The sequence below is a fragment of the Telmatherina bonti genome (assembly GCF_933228915.1).
Source record: "Telmatherina bonti genome assembly, chromosome: 11".
Classification (NCBI taxonomy): Eukaryota; Metazoa; Chordata; class Actinopteri; order Atheriniformes; family Telmatherinidae; genus Telmatherina; species Telmatherina bonti.
In genome coordinates, this window is record NC_136629.1 from 11,236,337 (window position 1) to 11,251,079 (window position 14,743).

A 14,743-nucleotide genomic window follows, 5' to 3' on the forward strand; every position below is an offset into this window, starting at 1 on the left:
GTCAGCCGAAGCTCTCCGGGCTCTTCATCGTGCTCTTCACGTTGACCTGTCTTCCCTTCAGTCTCCTCCCAGTCAGCGATCAGGGACTAAACTCACTGAATAGTGGGAAACATTTTCTGAAAGAAACAGCTTGGAAGATGTTTTAATGGCGTCTGATGAAACGTTCTTTTTATTCTACTAATACAATCCAGAAATGTTGCGTCCTGAAAAAAGAAAAAGTTGAGCTTCATGAATTCATTAACTTCTCTAACGTTTCTATCAGAGGTTGTATGGATCTACCTGGATTGTTTCCAGACAGAAAAGTTTAGGAAGCAGTGCATGCTAGCATGTTTCTCATCAGTCTCCAACATGGTAGAACCAGATCAAGATGCGTCAGGATGACGTCCTTCCTGTCATCTCATCAGTCCGCACGACCTCCCTAAACCTGAAGATGCCGCTCAGTGGGTCAAATTATTATTGAGCAACACTGTGGAATGTTTTAGTTTAACTAATATTTATTTTAATTGACATTTATAAAGAAATTCTAAATGCTTCACATAAACAAACGCAATCGGTGCAGAAATGGTTAAAACCAAATGAAATGACTAAAATAAACTAATAAAAAGCAAACATGAGCATAAAGAAATCCAGTTTTCCTGCAGTTTTCCTGCAGTTTTCCTGCAGTTTCCCTGCAGTTTTCCTCCGGTTTTCCTCCAGTTTTCCTGCAGTTTTCCTCCGGTTTTCCTCCGGTTTTCCTGCAGTTTTCCTGCAGTTTTCCTGCAGTTTTCTTGCAGTTTTCCTCCAGTTTTCCTGCAGTTTTCCTCCGGTTTTCCTCCAGTTTTCCTCCAGTTTTCCTCCAGTTTTCCTGCAGTTTTCCTCCAGTTTTCCTGCAGTTTTCCTCCAGTTTTCCTCCAGTTTTCCTCCGGTTTTCCTGCAGTTTTCCTCCGGTTTTCCTGCAGTTTTCCTCCGGTTTTCCTGCAGTTTTCCTGCAGTTTTCCTCCAGTTTTCCTGCAGTTTTCCTCCGGTTTTCCTGCAGTTTTCCTCCAGTTTTCCTGCAGTTTTCCTCCGGTTTTCCTGCAGTTTTCCTGCAGTTTTCCTCCAGTTTTCCTGCAGTTTTCCTCCGGTTTTCCTGCAGTTTTCCTCCAGTTTTCCTCCAGTTTTCCTCCGGTTTTCCTGCAGTTTTCCTGCAGTTTTCCTGCAGTTTTCCTCCGGTTTTCCTGCAGTTTTCCTCCAGTTTTCCTGCAGTTTTCCTCCAGTTTTCCTGCAGTTTTCCTCCGGTTTTCCTCCAGTTTTCCTCCAGTTTTCCTGCAGTTTTCCTCCAGTTTTCCTGCAGTTTTCCTCCAGTTTTCCTGCAGTTTTCCTCCAGTTTTCCTGCAGTTTTCCTCCGGTTTTCCTGCAGTTTTCCTCCGGTTTTCCTGCAGTTTTCCTCCAGTTTTCCTGCAGTTTTCCTCCAGTTTTCCTGCAGTTTTCCTCCAGTTTTCCTGCAGTTTTCCTCCAGTTTTCCTGCAGTTTTCCTGCAGTTTTCCTCCAGTTTTCCTGCAGTTTTCCTGCAGTTTTCCTCCGGTTTTCCTGCAGTTTTCCTGCAGTTTTCTTGCAGTTTTCCTCCAGTTTTCCTCCAGTTTTCCTACAGTTTTCCTCCGGTTTTCCTGCAGTTTTCCTCCAGTTTTCCTCCAGTTTTCCTGCAGTTTTCCTCCAGTTTTCCTGCGGTTTTCCTGCAGTTTTCCTCCAGTTTTCCTCCAGTTTTCCTGCAGTTTTCCTGCAGTTTTCCTGCAGTTTTCCTCCAGTTTTCCTCCGGTTTTCCTGCAGTTTTCCTCCAGTTTTCCTGCAGTTTTCCTGCAGTTTTCCTCCAGTTTTCCTCCAGTTTTCTTGCAGTTTTCCTCCAGTTTTCTTGCAGTTTTCCTCCAGTTTTCCTGCAGTTTTCCTCCAGTTTTCCTCCAGTTTTCCTGCAGTTTTCCTCCGGTTTTCCTCCAGTTTTCCTGCGGTTTTCCTGCAGTTTTCCTCCAGTTTTCCTGCAGTTTTCCTGCAGTTTTCCTCCAGTTTTCCTGCAGTTTTCCTCCGGTTTTCCTGCAGTTTTCCTCCGGTTTTCCTGCAGTTTTCCTCCGGTTTTCCTGCAGTTTTCCTCCGGTTTTCCTCCAGTTTTCCTGCAGTTTTCCTCCGGTTTTCCTCCGGTTTTCCTGCAGTTTTCCTCCAGTTTTCCTGCAGTTTTCCTGCAGTTTTCCTCCGGTTTTCCTACACTGTGCAGCAGATGCACACCGTCTGGTCAGATTCGCACCAAGCTGTGTACAAACGGCAGGACGCTGTGATTTTCATTTTTTCCAAATATTTAAAATATTTTCTCATAAATACATGCGTTTGTATATGTATATATATAATATAATGTTTTTGTTTTGTTTTTTTTCTGGCCTGCTTGAAACTACCATTGAATCCATTTTTAAGATTTTACCTATAAATGACAGCTTGATTACTTAAACGGATTATTATTGAAGAAAAACAATCCATAAAACATTAAACATTTTGTAAATAATAAAAATCAGGGGATGGGTCTGTGGTTGTCATCAGACTTTCGTAGAGATTATCAGCTAAAATAAAACGTCATTTATGTTTCTATGTCGAATCCTGAACTTCCTCTTCATGGCTGGAAACCTTTGACTTCTGTTAAAATGGCGTTTTGACACATTTCTGTCTTTCCGGTTTGAACCAGTCCTGTTTTTCATGTTGGTATTTTATTAGGTAGAAGTTTGGAAAATTAAATATTTGACATTTTTACTGGTAAAATCTCTTTCTTTGAATTCTCACAAAAACTTTACTAAATGTTTCATCTCAAGTTTCCGGTTGTCAATCTGCTTGGTTGCCATGGCGTTGTCCAGAAAGACAGATCTTGTTTCATTCAGGGGTTTTATAACATCGTCTTTAAAGCAGCAGAACAAACGTGCGTCTCGTCTTTGCTGCTTCTGAGCTGGTAGCTATAAAAATAATCCCTGATGACACTCGTCGCACCGAAGGCCAGATGTTCCAGCTGGAGCTGCAGCCCTCCTGGGATCTATGAAAAAGCTGCACCTGTGGACATTTATTGATGATAATCTAAAAAAAAAAAACTTGCTTTGATAAAAAGACAAAACGTAACTCGAGCTGCAGCTTCTTGCTTTACAGGAACGAGTCGTTCACAACGTCTTCACTGTGGGACTAGTTCACCAACGTGAACTAGTCCCACTCCTCAACCAGCTCGAGTCGACAAGCATCAGCTGTGGTGTTTGTAGCGGCGCCGCTGGGACAAGCAGGCGCCATGTTTAACACGGAGACTCCTGTTTTCCAGATCGCTGCTCAGATCTGTCGCCAGGCTGGCCTCGTGCAGAAGTCCAAGGACGTGATGGACTACAGCGCCGAGAACTTCGCCATCGTGTTTGCAGCCATGGGGGTAAGCAGACAAACTGCATCATCCTGCCACCCCCTCCACACCACACCCACCCAATTTGAGGCCCTAATCCCCCTCTTAACCCCGACGTGACTCCGCGTCCCCTCTCTCCATCCTGGCTTTCTTTTATTCAACAGGTGATTTAACCTTCAAGCCCGCCTCGTTACTTCTGCGCTTGTGAGCATATCCGTCCAGCCGAGCAGGCAGGTTACTAATTCAGCAGCCTGACAGCCAGGCCGGATCAGGTTCTCTGCTTCTCAGCTGCTCCTCCCGCCTGCCGTAATGCCTCGATTGTGACGGCTTGACCTCCGCACACACTAAACACTATTGCTAAATGCTAATCCGGCCCTCTTCCACATCTTATTCAGGTTACTCTGGCAGGAAAATGGAAAGTGCGTGTGAATAGGGATTTATAGCAGCCAGAAGAGGGATATGCATTTTTAAAGAAAGACAGCTCCGCATCTGTTTTAATGCTGCAGCAACCTGGGTCGTCTGTTTCATGTTTATCAACATCCTGCTGCTCGTCTTTAATCAGTCTCAAGGTTTTTAACACTTGGTTACTTCTTTAATCCATGTTATCCGTGACCTTCGTCGCCAAAAGTTTCCACTCATAAAAACGGCTGGAAAATCCTCAAACGTTGTGATTCAGCAGCTTCACACTTGCTACAAACTACTAGCACTGTGACGATATGCTTTTGTCCCGAGGCAATTCCGATTTTTTTGGGTGCTGATTCAATTTAAATTGCGATTCTCAAAATTCTTCAATATTGATGATTTTTGTAGATTAAAAACAAAACGAAAAAATTATTTCAGTTAGGAGAAAACAACCCAGTAGCCAGACCATCATTCTGCTGCTATAATGCCCAGGAAGACACGCGAAAAGATCAATAAAACTAATAAATTGGATTAGATTGGATTAATTTTAATTGAAATTTAAAAAAAAAAAAATTTAACAAAAAAAAAAATCAATTTTAAAATTGTGAAACAAAAAATCTCAATTCGATTTTCCCAACCATACAAACTACAAACTCTCAACCAAACATTTAAACATCACTTTGATTGTGTGAATTACTACATTATTTATTTTCACAACAAATAAAGCCCCGACATGATTAGTTTTGCGTGTGATAAATATCAGGGAGAGGTTTGCGGTGGTCCCTAAGGGTCATGTAGCAACAGATGCTCCCTCTGGGGTCTTCATGGCACAAGGATCCACACATGAAAACTTCTATAAAATCATTCAAATCTTTTCTGCTTCATCAACTTCTAAACTTCCAAACAGTCATTTATTATAAGACTTTTAACCGTTGTGAATATTTGTCATTAAAAAAGACAAAAGATGAATTATTTTGTCCATTATATCTCCCACATGCATAGAGGTCCCTGCAGTCCACACCTGTTTAATCATATTTCTAATGATGATGGCATATTTAAACCATTTTAATGGATGTTATGGAGTCCTCCAATACATTACCACTCACTGAAGAAAATATAAAAATGTACCAGTCAAAAGTTTGGACACATTTTATCCAATGGGAAAGTGTGTCCAAACTTTTGGCTGGTAGTGTAACTGAACGTAAATGTTGACGTTTTAATTACGTAAGTTTGCCTTTGTGATAAACAGTAAAAGAAATGATACTTATATGTTATAAACTATTTACATAATTATGATTATTTTATAAATATTTTTATAGAATCCGTAAAAATAAATCCAAACTATCACTGATTATTATTGCATATGTCTGTAGAGGTAAAATAGTGTATTAAAGACATGTGGTAATGGTTTTTATGGACAGGATATCAGGGGAATGGGTGGTGATGTGTCAGCTCAACTGATTTGTTGTTGGGATTTTATCAGAAACTCCCTGCGGAGCTTCGTGGCCAAAAAAGTCTCATTGATTTCCATTAAAACTACGTTTTAATCCGACATTCATCATTCATTCATTTAAAAGCTTCCATTCTTTAATTTCAGTGGTCATTCGGGAGCGAAGATGGGATATTTTTACTGGATTCCACAGATTAAACTGGTTTCCAGGAAGTCCTTCACTTTCCACAGTTAGTTTATGGAGTTACAGGACCACCAGAGGGACCAGTCCTGGTCCAGACCAATCCTGGTCCTTGAGGACCGGTGTCCTGCAGGTTTTCCAAGTGAGCCTGCTGGAAAACTCCTGACTTGGAAAACCTGCAGGACACCGGTCCTCGAGGACCAGGATTGGTGATGCTTGATTTAAATGTTTATTTGTAAAGTATTACACACACACACACCTAATTTAAAAAAAAAAAGAAAATAAATGTGAGGCGAGAATGGAGGCTCAAGGGTCCAAACTGTTTCCGCCATCGAAGCAACTGACACTCGTTTCTTTCCACCAACAAGTCGGGTTGGAGCGGGACAGGACACATTTTCTTGTATTCCCACAACTAGAAACTGGAACGGGGGAGAGGGATGGGTATTGATTTTTGAAAATTTGAATTATTTGAATTATAATATAAATAAATATAATAAATAAATAAAAGTGAATCATCTGGGAGAAAAGAAAGTTGCGTTACTGGCGGCCTCCACACGGGGGCAGAATAGCAAACGATGAAACGTGGCGGACTCAATGCCAAGCCGTAGAAGATGAAACGAACAGGAGAGGGAAGACACGATGGCGAGACGACTGAAGAAGTCCTCAAGAAGTTCCATGTGGAGCTGTTTTAAAACAGGTGAAACAGAAGTACAATGTAAACTCTGAGAGGCAAAGCTTTTATATCACAGGTCAACAACAATCATAAGCACTCTCGTTTGAGAGCAAAGCACCAGGTGAAAATGGTGGGGCGTTCTCATAGCAACCATCAATTGCCAGCTTTGCCCCTAGAAAACGTAGATGTGACAACAGACGTGCGGAGCAAACGGCGTCCCTCGTCTCACAGATGATTGTAAAGACGTGCTCCCCATCTGCTTCGTTGAAGGTGAAGGTTTGATGGCATTTGTTGAGCCAGAGTTCTCAGTCCCACCGAGGAAAAACAATTACAACACGACTTGAGAAACGTTTTGATGATAAAACAGGAGCTGCGCACTCTGTTGACAAATGTTGATAAAGTGTCTTTGACCACTGATTCATGGACAGCGCTAACATGGGAATTATATGTTACCATCACCTGCCATTACGTGCAAAACTGGAAAATAGACTACTGTTTTGCAAACCAAAGCTAAATGTGGTACCTAAGATCCGAACCCGAGCCGTCCTGCTTTAAGGGGATCTGGTATCCATATAACCGATGCTTCCCAAAAGGCGGGAGCTTGACTCTCTGCAGTCCTTTGATTGGTTGAAAAAACATTGCTTCCTGGCATAAAAACAAAGCAGGAATAAATTCTGTTTAGATCAACAGATTTGATTTTTGTTGATTTAAATTTCCGTTTAAAATGGCTTAATGAAGCGGCGCCCCATGAATCACCGCCATTCTCTTCTGTCAGTCGTGTTTTGGTTTTACTGTAAGGAACCTGTCGCTCTGCTGCGGCATCCGACTGATTCGCCACCTCTCAGGTACGGTTATGCACCGTTATGGTAGCTCCTGAAACATGTTAAAGTCCTACTTCGAACAAATGTGACCAGATGTTTAATTGGTTTTAATCTAAAAGTGGTGACTGAACGGTGCAGGAGAACGGTACAGAACGAGGCTTGTCACCGGCAGCCATTCGCCTTCTGTAGGAATAAGATTAGACTCTATTTAGACTTGGGAAGAGGAAGTGAATGTGTCATGACTACTTGGTCTTGTTTTAGGACTTAATAAAGTTATTTTATTGGATCTGAAAGGAAACACGGAGCCATCTCATCCAGTCAAACTCCTGCAAATGACACGTTTTAATGAAACTATAAGGTTGGACACCGTTGGCGTTCCCTCTTGATGAAGCTGTTTTTCTTTAACATACACTCAGCATCCAGCACGCCATCATTCCCTGTAACCAGTAACGCTTCAGCGATCGCGTCAGAATACTGCTGCTGATCATTAATGAACCTGTGTCATCGGTTTCTCAGGTCAACATGGAAACTGCTCGCTTCTTCAAGTCTGACTTTGAGGAAAACGGCTCCATGGACAACGTCTGCCTCTTCCTGAACCTGGCCAACGACCCCACGTAAGACACCAGCTCACTTTTTACCACGTCTATGGCTTATAATGGTAAACTTCTGCAGTCTTATGGATTCGCCTGGTATTTATGGAACAAATTATTATTTTATATGTAAACTGTAGGTTTTTTTTTTTTTACATGTACAGAAGATTAACGGTTAGTTTTCTTTGACCAATCAGCATTGAGCGTATCATCACGCCCCGCCTGGCGCTGACTACGGCAGAGTACCTGGCCTACCAGTGTGAGAAGCACGTCCTGGTCATCCTCACTGACATGAGCTCCTACGCTGAGGCTCTGAGAGAGGTACAGAAGCAGCTTGTTAGCATTTCTATCCCGCCCAGGAGGTTTACAATCTAAACGTAGTGTTTATTCAGAGTCTACATTAGAAATCCACAATGATCCAAGATAAGATTATTTATCACATTTTCCTCATAAAAACGGATCCCTTTCACTGCTATGTTGCTAAGAGACCTCTAGTTTCACCTGGAAATGATGACGTTTGACTTTCTGTCAAACTTTACACAGTTTAAAAATGTATTTTGTAATTTTCTGACCTTAAAAGTCCAAGTTTTTCCAGACTTGTTTGATGACACAGTGACACCTATCATGTGCATATCTGTAGCTGCTGCTGCCCAGCAGCATCCCGAGGCTGAGAAACCAACACTCTACAACTTTTACAACCAGGATGCGGCATAACTTTGCAGCAGAGTTTCACTTCACACTAATAAACTGTATATAAAAGATGGACAGAGCCTCCATGATGTCACTGAAGAGCTGAATTGAAGCTCGGTGGGCGGTTCCTACCATCGCCATCTTGGCAGGAGCATGTGTGTCGCCTCACCCCGAAAATACAAAAATAGGCAAAGAGGTGGAGCTGAGAGGGGACTGTGAGCGTCATGGTGGATGATTGACATCAAGCAAACTCTCACCTGCCTGTAGCTAAGAGCTAACCGAGCTAACCCGGAGCTAACAGGAACTAACTAGCTAATGGATTTAAGCGGGCTAAAGCTAAGTCACGTTTTTCTTACTAGAAGCAGGAGATCGGCTACCTGTCAATCAAAGGGACACGCCCTTAAATATGCCAAACTTCGAGATTAAATTACTTTTAAACCAGAGAGTTTGTGGCATTTGTGCTGCACTCTGCCTTCTTGCAGCAGGATTTTGGGAATCCGTCAATCAAAAGGCCAAGCCCCTAACTATGCCAAATTTCAAGATAAAATTACTTCTAGAATAAAATTCACTCCTCCCACAGTTGTCATGAAGGTAAACCTGACCTATTAAACTGAAAATGGATTTTTGTACCAGGCTGTAAACATGTTTATATCTGCTGTAAACATGTTTATTTCTGCCGTGAAGTTGGTCTTTTTAACATGGGAGTGACTCCAAATTTTTATCAGACATGCTCCAGTCTAAAACAGTGGACTATATTGACTCTCTTAAAGAGACACTGGTCCAGTATCTTGGTCAAAACTCTTTTGGTGAAATGTGGAGTGAAACACTGGATTTATGTAAACAAAGTCACATTGACACAACTCAGAGAAAACCAAAAAGATCAAGACAAATAACAAGGGTGCTTCAGGATGGTGTCATCCCCTCCACTTTGAGACAGCATGTAGCTCCAGATAGTAAGCACACTTTCTGTACATCTGTGTACTTTCCAGTTCTGGATAACATGATTGGAGAAATAGGAAGAAGATTTTCAAGCACAAACTGTAACATTATGAAAGGTGTACAGGCACTAAATCCACCAAGTCCAACGTTTTTGAAAGAAGAGGCTTTTCTGTTGGCGGAAGCTTACGGGTCGAATATTGAGGATCTAAAGCACGACGTTACATTAGACAAAGAGACTGTTAGACAGAAAAAAAAAAGGAAAATGAGAGTCCTATCACTCTGATGCAGTTCACTCAGTTTTTGGACCCATACCAAGAATGTTTTTTATGCGTTGTTCAGGTTGTGTAAAATAGCAGTTGTTCTACCAGTGAGCAGTGCATCCTGTGAACAAAGTTTTTCAACTCTGAGGCTCATAAAGAACCATTTGCGGTCTGCTATGACCGAAAAGAGACTGTCAAGTTTGGCTGTGCTCAGCATTGAATCAAAGTGCACTAAAGCTCTGGATCTAGACAAATTTGTAAAGCGTTTTGCAGAGCAACATGGAAATGGCCGCATTCAGCTGTTATAGGAGTGACAACTTCTTATTAATAAGCCTTTTAAAAGGTTACAATGATGTCCATGTGTAAAAATGTTTGTGTACAGTTATGCTTTTTCTTATAATTATCGCAATTATTTCAGCTACTTTACTTATATAAGTAATATTCAAAACCTTGTTGCAGTTAAACTTTACTTAAAATGCATTTATGTACATTATATTACATACATTGTATATTATATCTATGTATTTTTATTTTGAGGTGTGTGTATATGTATTATTTGTTTATTTAGGTATATGTTAAGACACCCAGACAAAAATAAATATATTCATTAATTAATTTATTTATTAATTTATTTATTTCGTTAATTTTATACACACACACACACACACACATATATGTGTGTGTGTGTATATATATATATATTAGTGTGCGTATATGTATGTATGCATTTGTGTGTATATGTATGTATGAACAGACACTTGCTGATATTGCCACCCCTGGAAAAATTGCTGCCCCTCCTTTGCCACCCCATTAATATTTTTCTAGATCCGCCCCTGCATGGGAGTCTGTGGAGATTTGCTCTGCTTTGGAGCCTCTAGTTGATGAAGGGAGGAACTAAGATTTTTTGCACTTCTGCATCGGCTTCACTTTTAACTGCCGGAGTTTGTTGCTTGTTCACACTAGAAAACACACTGGCTGTTTTGAACACACGTTGCTTATTCAGCAAAAACGCAGGAAGATTAAAAGAGATAAAGAGAGAAAACAAGAGTCATCATAAGATCGTCTTTTGCTGCCTGGAGAGAGCAAACAGGTCAGGTAGGATGCAAGATGGACGCTGAATTAGCCGTCGATAAGGGGGGCATGACGGTAAAATAGCACAAATTCTGTAGAGTGTCATAAAAATTGATGGTAATGTCCAATCAGCAGCAGCCAAAGATCAACACACGAGCTGAAAAGAAGAAAAATACTCATCCTCTGTGGCTGAACTGAAGCCAAGAAGATGTTTGATTCATGGTGGCACCAAAAAACAGCAGAGCTGGAGGTGGTTTAGTGAGGATAGCAGGTAAATAGCAGCATAGTTAACAGTAAATAAGGATTAAGTGTAAATATGTAAATAGTTTCTGTTGTGTGTTTGTTTCAATTTTTTCCTCCTGAAAGACGTGAGAGAATGAAGTGCAGATGAGAAAAGCCTTGTTAACTGTTGACCTGTGTGTTATTGCTCTGGAGGGCTGTTAGCAACAAACTGTTTTGTTCCTTTTGTTGCATTTATGCTGCTTTATCTATTGAAACGTTTATTTTACATCATTTTTGCCGAGGCTGAAACAAAAACATGGAGTTTTATACATTTTCAAAAAAGCAGCTTGGTGTTTTAAGCATGAACAACCAGATAAGCAGCTTCATTGATTTAAAACTTAGAAAAACCTCGTGACACGAGTGGGTGAGAACCATAGACTGTATATAAAGAGATGGGCGGAGCATCCATGACTTCACCCATAGGTTTCTGGAGAGCTGAATTGAAGCTCGGTGGGCGGTTCCTACCATCGCCATCTTAACGGGGCATGCGTGTCGTCTCGCCCGGAAAATACAAATATGGGCAAAGAGGTGGAGCTGAGAGGGGGGCTGTGAGCGTCATGGTGGATGATTGACATCGAGCAAACTCCGAGATTTCTGTAGCTTAAAGCTAACCGAGCTAACATGGAGATAACAGGAGCTAACCAGCTAATGGAAGTAAACGGGCTAAAGCTAAGTCACGTTGTTAACCGGCTAAAAACTGCGGTTGTTCTACGTTCTTCTTGAAGCCAGAGATTGGTACCTGTCAATCAAAAGGACACGCCCCTAAATATGCCGAACTTTGAGATTAAATTACTTTTAAATGGCGAGTTAGAAAAAAAAATTCAGTCCCCCCACAGTTGTCATGAAGGTAAACCTGACCTATTAAACCGAAAATGAATTTTTGAACCAGGCTGTAAACATGTTTATATCTGCTGTAAACATGTTTATATCTGCTGTAAACATGTTTATATCTGCTGTAAACATGTTTATATCTGCTGTGAAGTTGGTCTTTTTAACATGGGAGTCTATGGACATTTGCTCTGTTTTGCAGCCCCTAGTGGATGAAAGGGGAACTGCAGTTTTATATACTTCTGCATAGGCTTCACTTTTAGCCGCCGGAGGTTGCCGCTTGGCCAGAACTCATCTGATGTTATAGAATTAATATTTCTACATATGAGTTCTCCTGGGAGTTCGTCATGGGTGGGATGACAGAAACGTCTGAGCAGATGCCGATTTCAGGGTTTCTGTCTTTTGTTCCAAAACTCTACATAAACTATTCCAGTAAAGATGCAACTGGGGTTTTTGGTGACCGACGTGAGTTTGGAAGCAGGTCGGACTTTTCCCATCGCTGAACTGGTTAACACCATACGTGTTCGGAAGATGTCCATCTCTTCTGGACAACTCAACATCAGAATGATCTGCAATCTGAGTCACGTTAAAACCAGTCATGTTTGTTCCTGCAGAGCATGTAAAACCAGTGGTGTACTGGAAACGTGCAGAGGAGGAAGTTCTGCTGGTGATATTTGGCTATTTAACAATGTTTTTGGTTTTTTATTTATCTCAAACTGTTTGTCTCTTTTTTTAAATGAAATATTGTTTCAGAAGGTTGTTAAACATATTTATCTCCTGATCTTGCACTTCTAATAATCTGCAAGTGTGCTTCAAATGTATCTTTTGATCTTGGATGAGTGAATTAAACAGATTTGGTTTCTTTCTTCCTCTCCATCCCTCTGAGGAGGAGCACAAGTGATTTCCATGTGACTTCTGAAGAAGTGTGTTGTCACCATGTCTGGTTAATGAGGATGTTGCTGATTGAGCAGGATGTGCACACACATTCAGGACATGTGAGATTCACCAGCAGCTGGTTAATGACTAACCCGCGCGACTGTCTGATGCAGGTTTTTTTCTACCTGATAACATAAATTTCATTTGTCAGATGGAGTTTAGGATAGTTTGTAATAGGACTGCAACAAATGATTATTTTAATAGTCGACTAATCTGTAAATAATTTTTTTGATTAGTCACGATTATTTCTGTCCCGCCCACCATCTGTGCTTCCAGTTGACGCAGCTCTTTTTTACTGGTTCCAGTATGTTTTACCCCACTCTCTTCATCTGTATCATATGAATGTCAGCCTGACTCCCAGTCAGTCACAACATAATGTCCTTTAGTAAGTTAAAAGAACGACTCCTGAACCTGTTACATATTAAATTTAAGCTTAACAGCTTCCTACTAATTTATTTTTAAACATTCAAACGTAGCCATAGTCTCATATCCAAGCTGTACAGAATTTGCCTAAAAAAAAACAAAAAAACAATATAAATAAAATATTTTAACATCTTAATTTTTGTAGAATTGCACTGAAATGATTATTTACGTCTTGAAAAGCCTGTTTTGTAGGTAAACAAGGGCCAGAATCCTTTAAAAAGTTCCTGAATCCAAACAGTGAACCGGATCACCACCAACATTAAATCACGTCTTCCTTTTCACATTTCTAACGACTCCTGGAAACTCCATGAAAATCTATCCATAACTTTCCGAGTTATCTGGAAAACAAACAGATAAACGGCGGTAAAAACATGACCTCTTTGGCAGAGGTAACAACAGCACATCGCTACTCGCTAATGCTAACTTTGCCATCCAGAACACTGGAAACCATGACTCAGGGGGGTGCTTTCCTTCCAGATGCTCCTGCATGACTGTCGTGTTGCCGTGGTTACGCCAACTCTGCGTGGCAGACGACACATTTCACCTGTTTGACACTTTGTTTAGCGTGAAATATCCCCAAACTTTGGAAAAAGGTTGCACCGCCGGCAGTTTCTTCTTCGTTGTTTAAACAAAGACGCTGCACAAAATAACAACACTGCCCCCAGCACTTCCTGTGGTGCTTTGCCTCATTTGTTTGGTATTTAGAGTTCTTATACTGTCTGAAAAGCCGTGGTTGGTAAACGGCGTTAAGTTGCCTGGCGCAGCGTTTTATCACCAAAGCCGTTACATTTATAACGTGACGCGTCGACAATAAAATTTTGCGTCGATAAATTTTCATGGTCAACTTTGTCAACAAATCGCTGCACCCTTAGTTTGTAAACACATTTGGTAACTGAGTGGGTCTCCGTTCTGCTTGGTAAGGGTAGTTAAACTGGTTCACGGTGGCAACATGTCGAGTAAGTCTGAAATAAACTGTAATTCATTCATTCATTCATTCATTTTCTAAACCACTTATTCCAATTCAGGGTCGCGGGGAAGCTGGAGCCTATCCCAGCAGTCTGTAGGGCGAAAGGCAGGGCACACCCTGGACAGCTCGCCAGTCCATGGCAGGGCAAGGCAGGAAATAAACTGTAATTCAAACATTAAAAACATGCTTAAATTTGACTCGACATGCTTTGATAAAGGTTTAATAAACACTTGAATCTCCTCTGAAGACACAGGTGTAAACTCACAAAAGTCCAGCTAACAGAGAGGATAATGTGTCTTTCATTACACTCAGGAGCATTTGAACTTCATTATCATCTGCTTGACCTGAAAAGGGAAGCCCCCCCCCCCCCCCCCCCCCTCAGCACCACCCTGCCCCTCTCCTCCCTTTCTCTTACTTTGCAGAAGTCGTGGGGCAGCTCCCGCCTCATTGTGTCTGTAATATTCCTTTTAACGCTGCACAGTTAGCCGTCTCAATGCGACCGCAGCACAATGGAAGTCTGAAAATGGTGCACGTGCAGTTGGCCGTCTTGTATTTGCTGCCTGTAACCTTGGTTCATGTATGGCTGCAGCAACAGACAGTTGTGCCTCGGGCATCTTGATGGGTAGTTGAGCCCAAACAAAGAGCCGGGGCATTATCATCTTTTTCTTCTGTTCCCATTCACACGTGAAGGTTGAGTTATGCATTGAATCTGCATGTGTGGAGCGCGCCGCCTCCCCGTCAACCTTTGAATCTTCCCGTGAATGGGATGCATTTTGCTTTCCTGAATTCACTCGACTTTTTGAACAAGGCTTTTGGTCATTTCTGTACAGGATGTGAGAAGAGAAAAGCAAGGTTTCCAACCAGCT

At 41.4% G+C, this 14,743-nt stretch overlaps 1 protein-coding gene across 1 annotated transcript in view; it reads left to right on the forward strand.

The window, feature by feature from the left end:
- Nucleotides 1-14,743, forward strand: part of atp6v1ba (ATPase, H+ transporting, lysosomal, V1 subunit B, member a) — a 47,435-nt gene that overhangs the window by 20,349 nt on the left and 12,343 nt on the right. Inside the window, exons 7-9 of the mRNA XM_079248364.1 lie at nt 3,293-3,394; nt 7,408-7,505; nt 7,679-7,802. Of these exons, the coding sequence (XP_079104490.1) occupies nt 3,293-3,394; nt 7,408-7,505; nt 7,679-7,802 (324 nt within the window). The remainder of the gene's footprint in view (nt 1-3,292; nt 3,395-7,407; nt 7,506-7,678; nt 7,803-14,743) is intronic.